The sequence below is a fragment of the Rhipicephalus microplus genome, chromosome 8 (genome assembly GCF_043290135.1).
Source record: "Rhipicephalus microplus isolate Deutch F79 chromosome 8, USDA_Rmic, whole genome shotgun sequence".
Taxonomy (NCBI): domain Eukaryota; kingdom Metazoa; phylum Arthropoda; class Arachnida; order Ixodida; family Ixodidae; genus Rhipicephalus; species Rhipicephalus microplus.
The window spans coordinates 33,627,640-33,651,695 of NC_134707.1; the positions used below are offsets into that span (position 1 = coordinate 33,627,640).

Consider the following 24,056-nt stretch of genomic DNA (forward strand, 5'->3'; position numbering starts at 1 on the left):
TATATATATATATATATATATATATATATATATATATAGATAGATATATATATAGATAGATATATATATAGATATATAGATATATAGATATATAGATATATAGATATATAGATAGATAGATAGATAGATATATAGATAGATAGATAGATAGATAGATAGATAGATAGATAGATAGATAGATATATAGATAGATAGATAGATAGATAGATAGATAGATAGATAGATAGATAGATAGATAGATAGATATATAGATATATAGATAGATAGATAGATAGATAGATAGATAGATAGATAGATAGATAGATAGATAGATAGATAGATAGATAGATAGATAGATAGATAGATAGATAGATAGATAGATAGATAGATAGATATAGAAATTCGTAAGATCACGAGGCGTTGCTGGGGCTTAAGAGGCGCTTTCGTCACGCTGCTCAGCAGCAATCCCAACTCGTGTCAGACCGACTCCTCTGTTCTTCCCACGGCAGTGAAGAGGACGCCTAAGTATCTCCACACGGACACTCCCTCGATATAACAGAGCGTCAAAGCACCGAGCCGGGTATACTTGGCCCATTTCTTCCCTTCCGAGAAACTCGGAGCACGGGAGAACGAAAAAAAAAAAAAAGCAAAGTAAGCCGTATAAGAAGCGGGAGTCTGCGACGCAAAAAATTTGTTCGCAACAGCAAACGCGACTAAAGATGGCCAGTAAATATTTCTTTTTGTTTCCTTTGTTTGCTCATTTTTGAAGATCAAGTAGATAATTTTGAAGTTTCGTACCACGGCGTGACAAGGTTTCTTTTTGCTTGGAACCATTTTTTTTTAGGTAGTATGACTCAGGCCCCCGAAACACTTTAGTCTCATACAGTCTCAGTCTCATTAATATTCAATCAGCATCGGCACACAAGCAGACCAAAGAATATTACCAGCGACTGGGTTAACGAGGAAAAGGAAACAATGTAACATTTGTTGCCCCGTCGTTCACATATATATATATATATAAAATCCAGAGAAGCACAGTACGCTAGATATTAGACACACAATCATGCAAACGATGCAGCAATGTTCGCATACATGTAGTACCGGTTTGACGAGGTCCGTTTCAATAGCGTTTCGGATCAAATCCGCATATAACTGCTTGATCGAGATTGCTTTTCCCTCGCCGAAGCAGGATAAGGTAGTCATTTGCGGTTTGAAATATCAATCCCAATCGCGCTTAATCGCGAATAGCGGAGCACCGTGTGACCACGCTATAATAAGAGTTTAATAAGAAATAGAAAAATGGGGTGTTTTGCGGCAAGACGCAATCTTAACGCTTGAAGAAAGGTGAATATATTGCCTGTTTTGAAGACTTGTGGGGCGGGGAGGGTAACTACTAAAAGAGCAATGGGAAGGCTCACGATGACCAAGAGCAGAGCACCTGCTCCTCTGTTTTATTGTTATTTTTGAGACTTTATGGTTGTTCCTGAGCCCGTTAAAAATTATCGATTGATTGATGAATTGATTGCTTATTAGCAATATTATTTTCATAATACTACCCATAACGAAAGAAAGGAGCTGGTGGTATATACAATATTACTAATAATAATAATAATAATAATAATAATAATAATAATAATAATAATAATAATCACGCAGCTAATTTAACTTCACAGGTTGTTCTCTTTCACTTCGTGGTAATCCGGCAAAGCCGTCCGTGACAAGGAATGACTGAACGGTCGCAAAAACCGGGTTAGACTTGCACTACATTACAGAACTAGGAGCTTCGGAGGAAGCAGCCAACGAAACGTAGCCACCGCGACCATTCGTAATGAGGTTCCTCAAGCGGTGCGCGGCTTACGAAGCGGCAACTAATATATATATATATATATATATATATATATATATATATATATATATATATATATATATGATGGCGAAACCCGGTCACACAACCGACCACTGTATGATCAAGCTAATTAATCAAAGGCTTAAAAAAATAATAGCCTCAGAATGGCGCTCTCGGTTGACTACGCTTGTAACACTTTTGAGCGAAAATGACGTTCAGAGAGAGATTCGTTATACACTGTACTCGACTTAAAGAAAGATGGGATTTTCTTTTTTGTTTTTCCCCCGAGAGACTCGAGCGTTTTCTTGTCCGGCACAACCAGATTAATCTAAGCGGCAATCACGAAGAGAAGAATACATAGGTAGTGTAGTATGTGACGTGAATTGAAGGGAAGATAGCACCGAAAATTTCCCTTCCGAAACTTTTAAAGCTGCTGGTTTCAAAAAGGTTGCGGATTCAGATCCCACCGACGGCGACGTCAATGGCTACATACATGATGCAGTACAATATGGGGGGTAATAACGTCCCAAAATCACGACGTGAGTGACACCGCAATGCAGGGCTCCGGAAATTTCGACCGTCTGGTGTCCTTTGACGCGCACAAACATCGCTCAGTACACAGGTACCTACCATTTCGCCATTACCAAAATGCCACAACCGGGATCGAACGCGCGACCTTCGGGTCCCCAGTCGAGCACGTTGTAACCGCTACACCATCGCGTCCGACGTATGTATGTATGTATGTATGTATGTATGTATGTATGTATGTATGTATGTATGTATGTATGTATGTATGTATGTATGTACGTACGTACGTACGTATGTATGTATGTATATGTGTGTATGTATGTATGTATGCATGCACGTATGCATGCACGCATGCATGCACGCATGCACATATGCATGCACGTATGCATGCACGTATGCATGTATGTATGTATGCATGTATGTATGCATGCATGCATGTATGTATGTATGCATGCATGTATGTATGTATGTATGTATGCAAGTATGTATGTATGTGGTTGTATATATTTTTCAGTGAATCTCGTGTCTTTCTTGGAAACAACCAAACGACTCCAACGTATACGCGTAATCCATAGTGCGGCTTCGAATGTCACCCAAAGAAAATGTCATTTTCAATTCGCTGTAATTGATCTAAATTTATGTCACAACTGCGACGCAACAGTTAAAAGACTACAATACGGGTTCCTACACTTTCCCTGGCCTAACTGTATTTTGTATTCGCGTGTTAGCATGCACGTATACGGATTATTCATGTATTACCCCACGCAGCACCGCAAAATCAGAATCCCACAGACAACCGCCTCAAGGCCAAGGCATCAGTTCCGTAAAACTCGACCTTTTCAGACAAGCCGCGGCACGCTGGCCTCATTCATTTATTCATTCACAAAACTTCATTTGGGTCCTGAAGCCCGGTCTTTTCAGACTGAGGCCGGCCGCGTCCACGTCGGTACCGTCCGGCCGAGTTTTGTGGCGTCATCGTGGACCTTGTGACGTCATCGTGAACAAGTATACACTGCGTGTGTACTTGTCGAATTTTATCAGCGCTATCGGTTCGTAGCACAGCGCGATGACGCGACCACTGCTACGTTTCGTGTTTGTCAATATGCCAGTTTCTCGGTTTTTTTACGTGCCGTGAATGCATCGTAAAAAAATAATCGCGCTCTTCGCTCTATTCGCTGTGTTCGTAAACCGCCGCTAATGGCGGTTCCGTTTCACATCGGCTGCGAAGAACGGTCTGCGATTCGCATCGGCTGCGAACGATCTGGCGCAACGAGCGACGTTTTTTGCCCCCGTTCTTTGCGCCAGACACTGCAAATTATTACTGTGTTCATGAACGGTAACGCAGAGCACGCATTCAAGAACCCTTTCCAATCTAAAATCCACTTTTAAACTGCGCAACATCGGCCATTACAACATCGGCAATCGCCAAAACACTTCAAACGCAACTTTAACGGCTCGGCATACGGGGCGCTATTTCGACGGGTCCCGACCGAAAGAAAACGCAGAGACGGGATTGCTACGAGCGAACTCGCAGCCCGACAATCGCCACTTTTTGCTTAGCGCGGGACAGTCTTCACTGAGCCAGCGTTATGTCAACGATGACGTCAACGATGACGTCGATGCGTAAAACACCAGTAGGGCGCGTAAAAGTACGGGTGGAACACGGCCCTTGACGCAAAGATTCTCACCTTCGTAGGACGGCGCAAGGCCGGGATTGCGAGCTATCTCTATAGTAACGGCCACTCGTTGCGAAGGACGAAAGGTCAATACAACCGAAAAAAGAAACTTTCAGAGGATCTCGTGTCTTTCTTGGACACAACCAGACGAACCCAACGTACGCGTAAATCGGGGTGGCTTCGAATATCACCGAAAGAAAATGTGATTCCGAGTTCGCTGTAAGTGATCTAAATTCACGCCACAACTGCCGACATTTACGCCAACCAACGATAAACAATAACCCATGTGCAACATAAGTACGCAGCTATTACTTAAGACTCGGACCCCCATAACTTTGCCGCTACATGGTTAACTCCGTTCCGAGCTACTCTATATTCACCAGGTATAACGCAGCGATATACTACTGAACTGCTACCGTTTAACAAATAAAAAAGAAAAAAATTGGGGGACCCTTAAGCTTCGCCTTTTAGAGTGTTACGCGATAGCGAAATCCGGCCCCTAGTGCGCCTTTGAAGCGCTAAGTGCATACTTCATGTGTTTTGTTACACGCACGCACACAAACACGACGTATCCTATAGTAATGGTACGGGTCTTCGACTTATATAACAGCACTTTTATAACACCTTCATGAAAATATGGTACAGTGATATAGTCGCATGGTCCTGTATTATGAACTGCGCGCAGACGCGACTCATTGCTCATTGATGAGCAAGGCTGTGTGCAGTGTGGCCAGAACGGCATTCCGCTGTAGTCGAGACACGTTTTTCACAATTTCTCACAGATGGGACACAGACACACACACACACGGGCGCGCGAATGGTACAGGTTTTTGATCTAAAGCAAGAGTCGATCGCGTGGCCTCCAAGATACAGGCCGCGCGCTTGTCATCTCGGAGGCCATACAGAGTCTCACAAGGCGTCATAGATGGCAGCACATTACCTAGCGTTTGCCGTTTGCTTGATCAACGCCTGCGGGAAAGGCGTGATATGTTTTCCGCAAGATGGACACAGTTGTCCATTTTTAGAGCTGTTTGAAAGTTTCATGGGTGTTTTTTTAGCGGCGATCGTTGCACTATCCCGGCCTTTTTCGACGTATACTTTGATGGCATCCCAGATGCGCCTACAAATCGCCGAATGGGCTCGTTTTCGACGTGACACCTGTCGAACAGAATGCATTAAGGAGACTCCTTACACTACATGACATTTATAATGCTTTTTTCCCGAAGCAGCTGCAAGTAACAACGTGGCTGCATGGTAGGACATCTGCTCACCACGCGAACGACCTGGTTCAATCCTCAATGGGATCTAAAATTTTATTCTTTATTTTATTTGCTTCTTTCTCGATTCTTTGCTTAAAATGTTTTGCTGACAACCAACGGTGCCGACGGTGGAATTTCTGCAACACGAGCTCTCTAACGCTATAGCATTGAAATATTAAGACAATGCTGGTTAAACTGTCGCAGCGCCGTGCGCATACTGCGATTTATGTTCGTTTCAGAATATACGGTATATTAATGTAAAATTAACACATGTTTTGAGCAATCACACCCGACTAGGTGCTGATCAAGAAAACAAACTTGGGTGGTTCCACCTTCATGGACTGATCAGTATTCTCGATAATTAATGCCAATACTATAGCACAGATTGCAATCGCCTAACCATTTTTATCGCTTTCATCGAAGAAGTATACGTATTCAATCATGCACTTCGCGAGTACCTGCACTTAAACAGCTGCCCTCTGACCCTGGCTACTGACCCGCAGGTCGCGGGTTCGAATCCCGGCTGCGGCGGCTGCATTTCCGATGGAGGCGGAAATGTTGTAGGCCCGTGTACTCAGATTTGGGTGCACGTTAAAGAACCCCAGGTGGTCGAAATTTCCGGAGCCCTCCACTACGGCGTCTCTCATAATCATATGGTGGTTTTGGGACGTTAAACCCCACATACCAATCAATCATCATCAAATCATCGCACTTAAACAGTTGGTTTATGTTGTGCGTTGCTCTTTACTTCTATATATCTGTTGCCGTGCGCTCCTTTCTGCAACGCCTGAACGGCCAAAAGTAATGGAATGACACGACACTCGGCGTCATCAGCCACAGATGTCGCGAATACCAACGCAATGATATGGCAGATATTCCCGTTCGTAGGCCATGGATTCGGCGATTACATGTCGCTCCATCGCACGTACATCGGACGTAGACAGATGAAGCTATTGCGTTCGGAAGCCGTTATGCAGAGCGGAATACGTCCCCGGCTTCTACACATGAATCTCAATTGGGCTTCCACTACAAATTGTCCGCCTATCCACGTCTGTTGTAGCGCGAAAGCTTTCTGCCAGGCATATCCGATTTTAACAGTGCTTTGCGCATGCTTCTACCTTACGGTCATATGCTACGATCTCATCAAGCCTTAATTTTTTTTTTTTTTGCGGTCACTGACTTGTGCTTCTCTGCCCCTGACAACCACTCCGTCACGATCAGAAGACCGGCTACCCCAGTTAGTTATCTAATCTACCCAGCCGTATTCACTATCTTGTACGATTAAAACTGTTCGTCTCATCACTGGCCGCGTGGTTGAACCTATTGAAAGTTTCCCAACCCACATGTTAGCACCGTAGAACGAAACGACTGCTTTGAACGCAAATAAAACCATTTACACGGGGTCTTTTTTTTTTTTTTGCATTCGGTCGTTTTGAAATGCGACATAAATCAAATACGAGGCCTTTCTGCACAACTGTAGAATACCCCTGATGTTAAAAACGCGATTACCGACCACCACATACTTAAAAAAAACAAAGCGGTGACAAGCCCGACGAGAGTCCTTTTTCGAACTCTCGAGCAACGGGAAGTGTGGTGTTATCACAAGCAAGCTTCCGATAACACCGCAGGCAGGGCAGGAAAAAAAATAGATAACCTTTTGAGTCGCTTATCGTAGGAAGTCGATCTTCTCGCGGGTTCAAATCCCGGCTGTGGCGGCTGCATTTCCGATGGAGGCGGAAATGTTGTAGGCCCGTGTACTCAGATTTGGGTGCACGTTAAAGAACCCCAGGTGGTCAAAATTTCCGGAGCCCTCCACTACGGCGTCTCTCATAATCAAATAGTGGTTTTGGGACGTTAAACCCCACAAATCAATCAGGAAGTCGATCTTCCGGTACGGGGAACACATCCACAGCTAAGCGACTTCACTTTCAAAAGCCGACCCTGAAAACGAAAAGGGCCGATTCGAAACGATTCTTTCAGCGACGCTACGGCGACGGACTTCAACGCCACAGTCACGACATCTTCTTCAAGAGCCGATCGACGCATGCGCGGAAGGCGTGTTGCGCCGCGTGGGCGAACGCTAAATCTCGCACACTCTCGCCAGCCCGTAACGCTAAATCTACCACGCGCTATAAGCACACAAACATAGGCAATAAACGAGGCTCCCCAAACGAGGCTCAGGCGGTGGAGGAACCAGGCGTGCTCGTGCGGCGAACAAGGTTAGCTGCGGATGCAAAGCCGCCGCAGAAGAAGGTTCATACGAAACCAAACGAATCACGATCTGCACATCCTCTGCGCGTAAGATACGACCCGCAACAAAACAACACCGAAGGTTACGCAGGGTGGCAAGCGTGCTGCGGCAGCAGACAAATACGAACCCCGGGGTGACCAACAGATGGAGCCACATTGAAGTAACCATAATTGAACAGTGAACTTTATTGACATCATGTACATAGTACACAATGCCGGAGGCCGGCAGAACAAGCCATCGCAAGGATAGCTTGACGAAGCTGCGGGCCCCCGTTTTGGCACCAGCGTACAACGGTGTTCTCAGTACATAAACAGACAACAACAATAATAACAACAAGAGAAGGAAAAAAAATTGATCGACGTAGCGCGTTTAGAAACATAGGACATAGAAACATAGGACCAACATGCTCAACTTTATACTCTAGTGAAGTAACCAGTTTGGAAACCAGGACACAGAACGATTGATGATTAATACGTGGGGTTTAACGACCAAAACCCACCATACGATTATGAGAGACGCCGTAGTGGAGGGCTCCGGAAATTTCGACCACCTGGGGTTCTTCAACCCAAATCTGAGCACATGGGCCTACAGCATTTTCGGGACACAGAACAGACTGCGGACTGGTACAACAGTTTGTGTGCGCGCGTACGTGGATGATTATCGTTCTTCGGTATTTTAGCTAGGACATATTGGGCAGGCCTATCCATAGCCTACCCAAATGAAAGGGGTCAAGCAACGCTTCATTTTTATCGAACCACTGCATGTGACTCTTCCGGCTCCCCTTACATTCTAACTGTTTATTCACTGCATATGGCCCCTACAGGGGGCACTACCGTAAATATTTAGTAGAGTTACTGTACATACGCAGTAAAGAAGCTATATAACGTACAATATACAGTAAACTGCAGTACATATACCGTAATAATGACAACTTACAGAATATGATGCCAAGGAAAGCGCGGAGGTTGTACCACCCTACATAGGTTCTTGGCAACCATATCTTAGTTCTCCATATTATTGTGCCTAGAAAAAACAAGCTGTTATATTTTCCCTCTTTCCTTGCATATATACACTAAACATACAGCATAATAAGCAAGTGCAGCTGAGCAACATTCAGTAACTCAAAGGGTGCCATGAATATCATTTTTACATCGCTTATTTACTGTATAAAGCTCCTTTAAGTGCCAAATACAGCGACTATAGGCATTGTATATGTAGAGAAGCCACATACTGAAACTATACAGTAAAGTGCTGCACGTAAACAGTAGACCAACGGTAGTCCCTGTATGCGGCTCCCAAAAAAACCAATCTGCTGTAACCTGCCAGTACAGCAGCGCCATCGTTAAAGAACCTGCGCGTGGAATACATAACTGTACGCAAATGAAAGAATCGTCCGCTACTTGTGAACTGCCGAGTAAATAACGACAGCCACCGCGGGTCGAAATAAATCAATGCGCCATTAGGTAAAGGCCATTGACATCGAGCAGGTCAGCGGCCGAACTGCGCTTGTTGGTTTTAAAAAATTGGATTAAAAAAAAAAGAGGAAGTCATAACGAAGGAAGAGATTAGCGGTGCCACCTACTAAACGCCAAAAAACAAACGTAGCAAGTTTTCTACAGTCCCAGTATACTGTGCATGAGGAGCATTTTTTTTATTTCCCCTATATGAGCCAAATCCAAAAACCGAAACTAGCTCAAATAAGTCTGTATTGGCACATACATACTCTCAACTTTCATCTGAAACAGAATTATCAAATTAATTAATTACTTTTATTCTTGATTTAGAGGAAAGCTGAGAGTATGTAAGTGCCAACAGAGCTTTATTTCAGCTGAAAGAGAACTAATAAATTATTATTTACTTTTACTCCCGATTTCGAGGAAAGTTGAGAGTATGTAAGTGCCAACAGAGCTTTATTTGAGCTAGTTTCGGTTCCGGATTTCATCCATTTTGAAGAAGAAAAAAAGATATGTAGTGCACAAGTTCACTCACTCACTGCTTAAAGATGCAGCTCTCTGTTCAGAGTGCTACAAAGAGGCGTCGCCAGTTCCTTTTAACTCGAACTGACCGTGCAGGAAGCGATAAGGCTAACTGAGTTTACAGCAAATAACGAAAAAACAACCGGCACACACACCTGCGAACACGCCTTCGAAGCAAAGTGACTTTTCGAAAACGGTGCACACAGAAGACGCGACCAGTGCGAAAAAAAAAAAAAAACGCGACTGACTCGACGCATTACGAGTTTAGAACAAGAAAAAAATAATTGTAAAGGGACGAGAGAAGCGGCGCGGGAAGGTTGAAAACTGGAAAGCGAAACTTGAAGCTCAGCTATTTAAAATAAGACGAAAAAAAAAAGGTGCACGGTATACGCAGGTGGGGCAAGAAACTTCCTCGACGGAGCATTTCACTGGGTGTACAGTACGCAAACGACTCTTTTTCTGCAGTTTTGAGCGTTCCTCCCATACAGCGCTCCGGCGTTACCGTTTTTTTTTTTTTTTCAGAATTTTTCTCTTTTTCTTTTCCCCCTCACTGTCAGGCGAGGGTCTCGCATCACCGGGCGAAATGCGTTTCCGAAGGAGCGACGAAGGTTTGGAACCTTGAACTCGACTTGACAGGAACTTGTCAACGCTAGTAGCTCGTCAAAGCATTGGTTTCAAAAAGTTACCCAACGCTTTGTTTTTTTTTTTTTTGCATTTGCACAAAGCATTGACGCACTTTCAGCGCTACAATATGACGCATGTTCTTCGTCTAGAACGCGCAGACACGTTTTTCAGGAAGCGAGCAGGCTGGCGAGACGTGCAACGCAGGTCAGCCGGCTGATACCACGGTTCCTCTGCGAGCGAGTCTAACCCTAACCACCTACCCGCACATTTGGATGCCGTACGGCAATTTAATTGCGGATTAGCCCAAAACTACCAAGCTGGGAGGCTTGCTCAGACTCACCGTCATTCTCTTCGTCGTACTTGAGCGCCTTGGAGATGAAGTCGAAGGCCCGCTTGTGGTGCTGTTTCTGTCGTATGAGCTGATTCGCGTCAGGCTCCCCACTGGACGCCGCCATTGCGTCGGAGCTGCCACTGGTCGCCGAGAGGTGGCCGTAGTGGCGCTCTTCGTGGCGAGCGCTGCGGCCACCGCGGAAAACGAACACCACCACGGCGAACACACTCGTGCAGATCCATCGCAGTAGCCAGAACACGACGAACACCGGGTAGATCGCGTATCCGCCGAAGGTCCTCAGCGTGCGTAGTCGAGCAGCGTGGTCGTCGGCGCCGGAGCAGTCGTGCGGCGCGGTCTCCAGCGGGGCGACGCTAGCAGCCATCTGCACGTAGCCATAACAATCGACTAGTCTGCCGAGCTCGTGCGTACGTTTTGTGCGCTTGACCGAAAAAAGCAGACGCTCTTGCGCCCTCACCCACTTTCTCTCTTCTCCTTCCGTCGTTGCTGCGAGACACGTGACTTAGTCCGTACAAAAGTTTAGCTGCGCAACCTCAAATCCCACACTTCAAAACACAACCACCGTTCGCAAACACATAGTAAATTTTACCGATTGTTGCGTCATCTGCTGAGATAAATAATAACTATTTTTTGCAAATGTTAACGTCACATTGTTGAATAATAAGTACTTTGTTTTAAATAGATGACAGTGCTGTAGTTTATTTTTTAATTAATAGTCCTTGTTTGGTGAGTTGGTATAAAAGCTTTGGTGACCAAAACTTTCAACCAGAACACTTGACGTCACAGTTGTAGGCCAATCGCGGGCTCGCATGCAGTTTGGCGCCAGCGCGGGAGATTTGCCAAGTTTTCCCACGCGCTCGAGCCCGTACACGACGCGCACGTACGCACTTGCTACTTATTTCTGTGTTTCTGACGGCGCGACAAACAATCGATTGATGCAGACGCGCGACTACCACGTCTTAATATGAGAGCCCATCGCTGCCTTCCCGATGTGGAAATACCACTTTGTTATTATGCAACTTTCACATCTTGCAATGCGCGTACGGCACTTTTGCGAGAAATATAAGCAGTACATAAATAGTAAAATAAATCGTAGGGCAATAAAAAAAATCATGCAACATAGTTTATAAGCGCACCTTTAAACAAAACAATATCAAACAGCGCCGAAGGAATTGAACACAGTACAAACTTTATCACTAATTTCAGATCTTGAATTGCAATAAGGCTTGACATGTCTCCACCCGTTAAAATAACATGTGCAATGAACCATGACAATACAAAAAAAAGGCGAATGCGTTCTGCTTTTATAAAATTCATTTAGGTGTTCAGGAGATTTTATATTTTGTATTGATGACAGCGCAAAGCTCCTAGTTTGTTGCACAGCAAAAATTCAGACAAGCGATTTTCATCCCATGTGCTTGGATTGGCAGTTGTGGTCGTTGATATAATGAGAGTATTTGAGGTAATCTTTTGTCATTACAATACGATTAGTTTTTTTTTTACTTAATACACTTTAGGTGCCTCTCTTAAGCGATTGTCTTTAAGGCAGAGAAACAGCAATTTACTATTGGATCAAAATTTGAAAATGTAACCTGATTCATGTCTTCGCCATGTCTATTTGAAGCCATCACTCTTGGATCCAGATAAAAATTATGTAACCTGATTCATGTTTCTGCTTTGCCTATTCGCAAATGTGATTTTACATTTTTCTGTTATATCTAATTATAACTCCGGCATGGCCTTTTGTTTCTTTTTCTTTCTTTTTGTTTGTGTAGCGTTTTCCATACGCCACCAACAATTTGCACTCGTGTTAGCACATATTTTAACTTTTATGCGGATTTCTAATGCCTAGCTGCTCCCTTTCCTAACATGCTATACAAATAAATACTTTGCGTTATTTCAAAAATGTGAAACAAGTTTCACGGTGTGCATTACCTCTTTACCTTATCGTGTTTATAAGCATAACGCATTTGTTTTTGTGCGTAACGTTCCTAGGGAAGAATAGGTATCATTCAAACATGGTACGGTAAAGTTTTTTTTTATATTTATTAGAGATTCCCCACGAACGCACAAAATATTTCAAAGCTCACACAGAACCCACTAACCCGTTTATGAGTGGCTTTGTCCAGCGACGCTTTCCAAATGAAGACCATATCCCTCTTTTTTATTCTTTGCTTGCTTTCTTTATGTTATGCCACACTGACATTTCTTTAAGCAGGAAAATGGCACACACCAAGAGAATAGTTTTGTTCTATCTTATTTTAGTTGGCTTCTATGCTTCGAGGTTACCTTTATGCTCTTGCCTCCACAAACAAGCTGCCATGTTGCAATACCTAAGCGGTAACCATTTCAATCACGCTGCGTACAAATGTACACTGCGCCAACTTCAATGGCACGTCATGTAGCGCGTGCTTCATCAAATGGCTTGAGACTGAGTGTGAGCACTCGTGCAGGCCTGGACAACTGGTGACCATTCAACTTCATTATGCTGCGTACCAATGCAGAGGATCACTTTGCTGGATACACGACCATGTTCGACTGATTGTTCGACGTGACGCGTTCTAGGAACAACGTGATTTTTCTTCTTCGCTCGAAACAAATACAACAAAAAAAACAAATCGTGCGAGCATTTCGGGCCTAACAGTGGATTCTTTTTAAGCAAGTAATGAAGCTGACTGGTGGCGCAATAATTAGATAATTACTTACACTCATAACTTTAATTACTAATATTCCCTTGCTACGACGTTTTCCTTCTGTTTATCCCTTGGAGTGCCTCGGAATCAAGCCACGCTAATTTGACGCATTTCAGGCAGAACATCACGATTTGCGACTGGAGTGGCTAAGCACCTGAATGTGTGTACGTCTCTTGCAAACTATCTGTGCAGTTCAATCAAGCAATCAATCAACATTACTGGCATCAAAAGTGTAGTCAATTGCAGGTAAGTAGGTAGGAAGTGGTCTCGCGGCTACAAACTGCAGGACCTGCGAGGATCAGTTCCAATTCTGCAAACCACAGGAATTCGAACATATCCTCGTAATGATTAGCCACCCGGATTGCTGAATTTTGTGTAATTAATCCGAGGCCTTCGCGAATACATGCTATTGGATGCCGGGTATATATTTGTTATTTTTTCATGTGTTGCCCGGCAAAAGGACCTGAAATTGCCGAATAGCCCCGCCGCGGTGGTCTGCATATAAATAAAGGCTAAGGCACTCGGTTGCTGACTCACAGGTCGCGGGATCGAATCCCGGCTACGGCGGCTGCATTTTTCGATAGAGGCGAAAATGATGTAGGCCCGTGTGCTCAGATTTGGGTGCATGTTAAAAAATTCCCAGGTGGTCGAAATTTCTGGAGTCTTCCTTAACGGCGTCTCTCGTAAAATCACTAGGTGGGTTTGGGACGTTAAACCACACAAATTAATCAAACGATCAATGAAATTGCCGCAAGTTGGTGCTGATTCTGTTTCTTTACGAAGCCGCAAGAACTTCGTGACGCAAGTCGAAAGGAACACTTTCACGATGAGCGCGTCACGTTTCACAATCTACATTTAGTATCTTTTCATATTTTTTCTTCGATTTCCAAGAAGCGAGATTGGGAGAAAAAAAAACAGAAAAAATATGGGTGCTTGTACAGTCTCATTTTGTAATCGTGCTGCTTTCTTTCCCTTTGCTCGGTTGTCGCAAAGTTCAAGAGGACAAAGGCGGACGAATAAAAAAAAGCTAAGAAATGGCCACAAAGTGTGTTTCGAGCGTTGAAATACCCCAGAATAGAGCTCACAATGGATACATATACATTACGCGCTGCCAAATTCTACTTTTATTCACGGAGCACATGTAAGGCTGCAAACCGGACTTTTCTGCTAATCACGAAGGCAGAGGTTAGATTCCGTGGCTGGGCGGCCGTGTTCTAGTGGCACAGGATCGGCAGAACGCCAGTGTGCCGACATTTAACGGGAGCAACGTATAGGGTTTTTTTTTTTTTTCAAGTGCGAAACCCCCACCCCCCCACCCCCGAGACAATTATGAAACACGCCGTACTGATTCCAGAAATTTCGACCATCTGGTGTTGTTGCAACGTGCCCCCGACATCGCACAGTCAATGGGTCTCTATATTTTCGGCCACTGTCGACTACCGCAGCTGGGATCGAACGCACGACCTTCCGGTCAGCGGCTGAGCTGAGTAACAACTATGTTAGATGCAGGCGAACTTGCTTTCAATTTTCGGTGCACATGCGCTTAAAAATAACAGGTAGTCAGAATTATGTATTCCTCACTATAGAACGTGACACTTAAGTGTCGTGGTTCTGGCACATAACACTACAGTCTTTTTTTTTTTTGCCATGACTAATACCATTGTTACGGAAGTATAGCCTAAACCATGGTTAACGTAACCGTGGTTCACTTGTGTTACACAGTACGCGAAACCGCGGTCGTAGGAAGCGGAACTCGGTAACCTCGATTAGGCAGTTAACCGAGGAATTAGCGGCGTCCACAAAGGTGGTGTTAGCCGCCTAAACCGAGGATGCTCTCGCGCTTCGCAACATCGGTGAACTGCGGTTAACAGTTGTTGGTCGTGACCGCCGCTAACTCGCCTGCGTAACACGGGAATAAGCTTGCAAGCGTAACTGTATACGTACCTCAGTCGAACCTGCCTTCTTCAGCGCACCCAGCCACTTGTATTCCACGCGTGAAGCTTCAATGTTGCAAATTGGAGCCCACTATCTCACAGCTTATCGCCGCGTGTGTCAACGTTACTTTTCGTGCGTCGTATCTCGTAATACCTGACCATATGCGCATAACACTTGCGCACACGCCGGTTTTTCCAAGCATAATGGACGCGGCAATGGCGTGGGCCAGTCTGACACAACTAACGTCACCAGTGGTGGGGCAACACCACTACTACACGGCAAACTTGGTAGCATGAGATAGAAAGGCGCCAGTGATGATTAGGATAACAAAAAGGACAGCAACTTCACGGTGCCCTGTTGGAATCAATTTTCAGCGACGCACCTTCGCAGTTTTTGTCTTTCGCACAATTATAGCATTCGCTGCGCGGGATCACCTTCTCACATTTCACGACATCTGCAAACCCCACCGCCTCAGCCGTTTAACCTTACCATGGCTAATAGTGAAATCCCGGCGCAAGCGCAAAGTGTATACTGTGGCGATAGCTGCAGACTCGTACCTTTGCCCCTTCTTACATTCGCCTCATGTACTCCTTTATTTACCCATCCTCCTCCTGTAAATATTGCTTCACAAGAAAAGCCAATCAACCGTGTCATGCGTCCCCCATCCCTCCGAAAAGTTTTAAGTAATGAGGAGCAGTGGGAGGCTGCCTTGCGCTCGAAACAATTAGACGTGCAGGAGGAGGACATCCTGGTTTGGGTAGAGTGTTGTGGAGGGCTACCGTGTGTATCGACGTTCACAACCTTTACTCTTTCCACCTTTCCTTTCAGTAGAAAAAATAGAGAGAGAAGAGATATGGTATCATTCCCTCTTTTCCGCTCCGAAATTTCGATAGCGGGGTTCTTTCGCCTACGAGGGCAAGAATCACCGTATCGTCCCCCCTCCCTCCCCCTCCCTTTCTGCCTCCCTCCCTCCATGCGCACACCTTGTTGGTAAAATTCGAAAGAATCTCCGCAATGGATGCCAAAAGGGAGCTTGAGCAATTACGCACTCCTCACAAAGGCCTTCTTGGTCACCGTCTTTATGGAGTAAAGTAGGGTCGTAAACAGTTCTTTGAATAGCCGCCACTGTGGTCTAGTGGCTAAGGTACTCGGCTGCTGACCCGCAGGTCGTGGGATCAAATCCCGGCTATGGCGCGCGGCTGCGTTTCCGATGGAGGCGGAAATGCTGTAGGCCCATGTGCTTAGATTTATATACACGTTAAAGAACCCCATAGGTGGTCGAAATTGCCGGAGACCTCCACTATATACGGCATCTCTCGTAGTCATATGTTGGTTTTGGGACGTTCAACTCCACTTATGAATCAATCAAATGAATGCAGCATCAATGGTCCTTGGTCACTGCTATCAATAAAAACACGCGTAGCCATGGGCGTCGGCAGGGGTGTGTACCGTCAGTGAGGACTGCGCGCCCATTGGTGCAGTCTCGCATGCACCCGCTCGAGGAGGAAACGGCGCGGACTTCCAAAGCGTGGCGGTTTGGGCTAGATGGTATAGGTCATGACGAATGTCACGACGTGAGCTCACAATGACGACAAAGAGACAAGACGACGAACGCTAGTCTCCTTGTCCTTCTGTCGTCGTTCTGAGCTCGCGCCACAACAATCGTCAGAACATCTAGAGCTGTATTCAACTTCACTCTTCGCATTCGGCCCAATTGCACAGCACATGTTAGCACGTTTTAGAGCAGGTCGGTGATCTGAGTATGCGTCTGCTTGCCTAAGTAGCAAGAATATACAGCTTATTTTCGCATCTGATGGTCCTTAAACTTAGGATGTTGACCGTGCATGCATGAAGGTCAGATTGATTGGAACGGATACAGTGTACACACTTCGTTGCCTTTCGTACCAGTTAGAGTACAATGTACCCGAGTACAGTATAATAATACACCACATGGCGTTTTACACCATCACGCATGCATGTTTCATCCAGTCACGCGCAGCTTATTATATCTATTTCTTGCGGCAAGACCTCCAGTTGGTCTGTTCTCGCTGATGTGTCTGCACTACTCGTTCGCTAGAAATATGAGTAACAGTATGTGCAGTCCATTATCTCGGTCACTGCTGCTTACTCCGTTCTCAGCCGGAAAAAAAAAGTTTTGCTATTGTCCCTAGAAACAATGAAAAAAAAATAGCAGAAAGGGTAAAGAAGGTACACAGAAATGAGGCGGAAAACTGTGGCGTGATACTCGTTATGCGAGTCGAGACACAGCTGTGGTGGTTGCGCTGCAACGCTGGCAAAACTAGGTGAACTGAAGAGCGATTCGGGTTTGGCGTTAGCCACATGCCATTCTGGTGAAATAAGAAAAGCCAGTTTCATCTAATTTGTTCTCACCTTCGGCAGTGGCTAAGCATTATTGCTGATTGCGCACAGGTTGCGAAATTGTCTCTCGTCAAGTAGAATGTATTCAATTATGGCGTGAAATTAAAAAGTACGTAATCTGCCTGAATGCATATCCACGAGGCCACCAGCAACATCCAAATGAGTTTACTAATATACATCATGGGCAGTGACGTAGGCAAGAATCATGGGCAGTAGCATACGCAAGAAATTGTTTCAGGGGTAGGACCGGGGAGAGGGACCTGTTTGAAATAATCATTTTTTTTTCTGCTGTGTATGCCATGGCGAAAAAATTCGGGGGGGGGGGGGGGCTGTACGGGCCCATGGTGCACCTCCTGGCTACGCCACTGATCAGAGTTCCCCCCATGGGCGTTGGCAGGGGTGCAAATCGGTCACTTGCCCCCCTATCAAGCTTCACCAAAACTTGCCTTCACCTGAGCTACACCAGTGCCAACGCCTCCTCTAGAAAGATGCCTGAGGAATGGCTCGCGCTCCCAGCGGAGTTGGCCTGCTTTCAGTTTTAAACAAGCTCCGCGCGGTGGCGCTCGCGACCAACACTATTATCACGGCGACGGGCGGTACCACCTAAGCGTTTTTCATCTGCGGCCCATAGGGGCGCGTCAGTCGAGAATTGTTCGAGACCTGCAACTGTGCACCGCTGTTTCAGAGGCTATAGAAAGTGTTGCGTTGTTGCACCGTCCGCCACAGGTGACGCTAGCGACCAAGAACAATTTAAAAATGAAGAAGGGAAAGGGTGTGGCAACTGTTTCTTTTTTTTCTCATGCGGCAGGCATCTTCCTAGAGGAGGCGTTGCCAGTGCTCTCCCCCCTCTCCCAGCCAGGATGAAACACTGGTTTGAACCCCCCAAGAAAGACCATGGTCCCACATGACAAAAAAAAACTATCACGTTAGGGACGTAGTAGGGAGATGCTGCGGATGAATTTTTACTATGGCCAGGTGTAACCTTGGCAGTATAGCAGGCTTCGCTGGCAGATGACAGAAGCGTGCCTTTGCAACGAAAAAAAAAACATAAGCCAATTCATGCTGCTGGCCACCTTCTCCGAAGGTAGAGCCACCATGAATTGCCCCGTCGCGGTTGTCTCGTGGCTAAGGTACTCGGCCGCCAGTTGCACCTCAGTCGGACTGAGTGCGTCAGAGATTCAACAAGGAAGCGCCCTAACCGGAAAACAGTACTTGTAATGAGTTAGTAACTACAATCTCTTAAGAACAGAGACATGTCTGTGAGCTTGATTAGCCGCGTGTGCTCCGTGATGTCGTCATATAGACGCTCAATGTCTGACCGCGTGCCAGCGAAGTTATTAGATTGTGGTCACCTTTCGCGCGTCTTGACTTATTCTGTCTACGGGTGTACACGCGCCTCTATAGAGTTGCGAATGGGCAGTTTGTTGGGACAAATGTAGCGCTCGACGTGCAACTCTGTGCTACAGATTCTCTTAAGAAGCGTCCACATCTAGGCGCATTAGAGTAGAGGTCAACTCACAAATATTTGCACATTCCTTCCTCAAGTTTTATTGTCACTCCGTTGCACTGTAAATATCAGCGAAAACCGCGCCTGCAGTATTCGAGAAGCTTCAAGGCTGTCGTAGATCATTTCGTTAAGATTATGCCCAAAACGTGAACATTACAGATTATTCTGGAACCGAGCTGCTGACCCGCAGGTCGCGGGATTGAATCCTGGCTGTGGCGGCTGCGTTTCCGATGGAGGCGGAAATGATGTAGGCCCGTGTGCTCAGATTGGGGTGCACGTTAAAGAACCCCCCGTTGGTCGAAATTTCCGGAGCCCTCCACTACGGCGTCTCTCATAATCATATGGTGGTTTTGGGACGTTCAACCCCACAGATCAATCACAGTCATCATGAATTATGGCGTGCAACAACAAGTACGTAATCTACCTGACTGCATATCCACGAGGCCACCACCAACATCCAAATGGATGTACTAATATACATCATGGGCAGTGGCGTTGGATGCTGATGTCAGCTCATAACGTCAGCATCCAGAGAGCGTGCCCATCGGTGCAGGCTTGTGCCGATAGGCTCTTGAGGTGGAAACGACGCTCCACTTCTAAAATTGTACCCTGCTATATATGGTTGATCTTTGTCGCGTATCTAAACCGAAACACTTTGGCTTTCTTTCAATTTCACTCCTCCCCCTTTTGAAATGCCACAGCCATGCGCTGGTATAGAACTCGCATCCTCGAGTACACCAGCGCAGTAACGGTGCACGCGCCATTAAGGTGACATAGCATTCTCGACAAGAACGCGGTGGCCCAAGCTTTTAAGCAGGGAAACGAAAGTAGGACTGCTGAAGGTTTGCCATGCATAAGTAGTTTTTCTTCTGAACTATTTTTACATACATGACTATGCCTATACAAAACGGCATGGAGCCGGCGAAAGCCTCACCGATAGTGTTCATACTTCCTACCGCAGTAAAACGTGCGCCAAATGTGATTAACCCTAGTTACACTCTAAGAACAAAAACAGAAAACGGGGTATTCAGGTTGCTTCTTTAGAGGGCTAACTAACCTGCCACAGCCATTCCACCGTTTTGGGGTGACCGCGAGGTTACTCCTCCCTCTGGCAGTTGAGCAACATTTATTTTGCGCTGAAGAAAAATGATATCTGTGTTGACTTAACCAGCTTTTTGCAGTATGTGCAGGCATGCGATGCGATGTACAATCTATATGCAAACATGACCTTCAGTAATTTAACGCAATTTGCGGAGAATACATGGTGTTTGAACTCACGACTACTTAGTCAACACGCTCGTACACTAACCACTCTAACGCTACGGCACTGTCTAGAAGGCAACATGTTTATCCAGGCACCCATGGGTCGTTTGCACACGCGTTGCGAACGTTCTTGCAGTCTGTAATAAAAAAATACGCTCCCCTCTCTGTGGAGGAAACGCCCTTCTTGCTGCGCCGTGTGCAAACATTCTCCCACATTTGGTCTTTTGGAGGAGCAAAGCGCCTTTTTCGGGTTAACTGTGCAGCTACTCTAGAAGACGTTTGAGTGTTTAGAGTGCAGAATGTACAAAGACTAAGAGTGGCAGGTACATTAATATTTGCCTCTTCGGTGAAAAAAAGAGGGTGTTCCAGGTACATCTTTTGCTTCTGAGAATCTAAGACAAAGGAGTGTTGCACGTACACCGCTGTTTCTTAGAATCCCGTGTATGCTTACCTTTCGTTCACATACCCAGCAAGTGCTTGTCAGAAGGAGGCCTTCCATGCTCGCCCGACATCTCTCGTGCATCGGGAAACCTCCACTGTACCGCCAGGGTGAAGGTAAATCGAAGTCGACGGAAGTGTTGCGCATCTGTGCAGACATGTACAATCGAATACAAGTTAAAGTGAGCACATGCCCATCCCCGATGATCAAACTGAACCAGTCGATGACCACACGCATGTGTTGCAGCGTGCGTGGATTTCTGACGCACCGTCCCGCCCTTTCCCTATAGGGAGATGCACACCTACGCAAAGCTGCGCGCCCTCTCTCCCATGGAAAAAGGGCGGCACGTCTACAAGCTACGCGCCGACTCGCTGCAACGCGTACTCGTGGTCGGACCGTGAAGACGTCACCACACGCACGCGTCGGACAGCGTCAGTACGTGACTCTCTGACGCGGCGCCACTGCGTCTCTCTAGGGAAGAGAGCTCGCAGCTTCACGTAGTGACTCGCCCTCACTCCATAGGGAGAGGGCACATCGCTGCGTCAGTAAACGACGCGCTGCAACGCGTACTCGTGGTCAGGCCTTACACAACATCCACGCCGTTACTTATCAATGACAAATTCACAGTTGCGCACCACCCGAGTTGGACCTTGCCTAGCCACGCATGTGCCGAGGAGCAGCCACCGCCAAGCCACATCCACGGAGGAAGACAGTCCACGCAGCCACCGCGCCGAGTTTGCCCGGCATGGCGCGAGCCAAGTACGAGCGGCGAAACGTGCCCGCTTCCGCTGGGGGTGCCACAGTCGGATTTGCCTGTTAGTATCTTAAGCTTAAGTTTGGGCATTACTGCATTGCATGTGACAAGCTGTGGTTCGACTCTATACTCTGTATACACCGGGAAAGACCTAGCATCAGTAAAGATGGCCAAGTTAAGCTCCTATATACCGACTCGCTCCGCTGTTTCTCAAGTTTTCCACGGCTATAGTAAAAACCTCTTTCTGGTTAACTCACCCCCTCCCCCCCGTATTCCGAAACGAGCCGCGAATCGAACTCCAGCCTTCGCTTGACCGAGCTGAGTGCAGCGCCGCCACCGCTGTGTACTCAAAATTACTGCACGGTTCTCAGAAAATGCCACCGGCTCTCGAACAATTTTGCCAAAAAGTGGACCTGCATGCCATCGACATTCTCGAGTGAAGCACACCGGGAACAGTCGCTCAAGAATACGGGGGTCAGAACACGCGCTCCAAGGTCAGCGACACGTAGGCCTACCTTCGGTGGGAGGGTGAACACGCACTGGTCGTTTCGATGCCGTCGAAGTACGTGGTATCGTTTGCTCTCCTTGCTGGTCGGAAGCCCTGACCCCAAACCTCCTGCTAGCGGTAGCCACTCGGGAGAAGCGGACAGCGGAGCAGATGACCAGCTGAATCAGCTGAAGCCAGTCGACCAAGGAGAAAGAGAAGCGTCGCGTGGCTCGCGGCAGCGCGAGCTAAAGAACGTTATAGCTGTTGTTTGGGTGCCTGGACATAAAGGTTTGTTTCTGAATGAAATAGCCGATTCCTTAGCTAAGTCGTCAATCAGCGAACCAATTCTACCGCTCTGTCCATCATCCGCTTATGTGACTGCTGCTCGATTCCGCAGACGTACGCTTATGCAAGTCTTTAAAGGTTCAACACTAACATTGAACTCTACAGAATATCACCATTTATTATATCACTGGCGAAGAAACTTTTGCCGCACTCGAAAACAAGAAGTAGCTATCACAAGGCTGCGTTGCCGGGTACCAAATCTAAATTTCTATAAACACAGGTCTGCTCAGGCACCTTCACCACTGTGCGCATTCTGTGATGAACTGAAAACAATAGACCATTTCTTTTTGACCTGCAGGCGCTTTAACACATTACGAAAAACCCTATTAGAAATACCTTTGCGTGGCATTGGTATGGACTTATCTCTGCCTGTCATTTTGTCTTTTGGAGCTTCCATTTCTGGTTTCTCTAATGGCACAGTATGCGCGGCCGTCCGGGACTATATTGATGAAACTAATAGGTTGACTAATTAACCAGTTTCGTTATCTTAACATGTCCACATAATTATATACGTATAAAATCAGATTATTGCTCTATTCTGAGAATAAATTTGTTTATGTAAATATTTGTATGCATTACATTAAGCACCACACTTGCCTATAGGCGATCGGTAATCTTTCTGTTATACCTCCATCATTCTAAATCTGAACAGTAAATTTTAAAGCCACTCGATTCTTGGCCGATCCCCCACAGTGGGTATGCGCCACTAACAATAGGAGAACAACAACAACAACAACTCTTGGCGGGCCTGGGCACGTGAGCTCAAATCGCGGCTTCGATGATGATGATGGCCTTTACGTACGGCTCACACACCCCATCTGGGAGATTTGCCAAGAAACGAGTAGTTAACAGATGAAAGTAGTGACATAAGAGCTCTATGGCTAATGAATTGTACAATAGTTTGCTAGCTTGATTGTTTGCTTCTTCATCGGTTAACGGCGTCCACCCACCATACGGCATTAGCCCGAAGCCGGAGTTTAGTGTACGTGTAAATGAAGAAGCGGAAAGGGCAGCGCGAGAGAGAAAAAAATTAGGTAGATCAATGTCTCACCTTCCCTCAAGCACATGGAAGAAGAAAAAGGGGAGACGGGAGTGTTACCCCAGCGTGGGTGTGCACCACATCGTCAAGGATCTTTACTTGACGTCCCACAAGTGAAGCTCACCGTGTCAGCCCAGCACACGATGAAAACGTCGGAACGTGTGGTATGTTTTAGTACTCTCGGTGGCGGTTCCTTTTTGAACCTCCTCTATGAGCCGGCCATACTGCGCCGAACAAACGCGTTTCTATTAAAAGCTATTGGGCACCATAATCCGAAGTCTCGGCAAATCTTGCGCGTTCCGTAATCTGGACGCAAAGGGTTGTGTGTTGGGCCGACACTGCTAGCAGTGTCGGCCCAACACACGCAGTGGCTTCGGAACGGGTTGACTTGCTAGAGCTGGCTGCGTGACATCATATTCCCTTTTTTTAAGAAGATGCGAAGCATCTTATGCAGAGGGCTTGTGTCTCTTGTCCTGCGGCGTCCACCTTCACTGCGTATACGCCTCCTCTCCCTCTCACTCTCATCTCTTTCACCTCCCGCCTCAAGACGCCGACGCCGGCAGGATCTGCTAGCCTACCCTCGCTCCCCTTCTCTCTCCTCTAGGCATGCCTCCCCACTGAGTTTACAATCCCTTGTGCGAAGACGTCCCCTTTCCCTTTCATCTTTCTCACGCTTCTCCCTCTCTCGCAACGCCGACGCAGGCAGTCTACTTGGGAGTTTCTTGAT

The 24,056-nt window shown here is 46.3% G+C and overlaps 1 protein-coding gene across 3 annotated transcripts in view; it reads right to left on the bottom strand.

Moving 5' to 3' along the window:
* Positions 1–22,168, bottom strand: part of LOC119164354 (spastin) — a 92,254-nt gene extending 70,086 nt beyond the window's left edge. The window contains exons 1-3 of one of the 3 annotated variants that reach the window (XM_037416527.2): positions 21,974–22,168; positions 20,717–20,851; positions 10,480–10,852 (exon numbers count right to left, since the gene is read on the bottom strand). In XM_037416527.2, the coding sequence (XP_037272424.2) occupies positions 10,480–10,852; positions 20,717–20,851 (508 nt within the window). In that variant the 5' untranslated portion in view covers positions 21,974–22,168. The remainder of the gene's footprint in view (positions 1–10,479; positions 10,853–20,716; positions 20,852–21,973) is intronic. The other 2 variants (XM_075871497.1, XM_037416529.2) reach the window with 2 other exon arrangements.
* Positions 22,169–24,056: the final 1,888 nt, after the last annotated feature.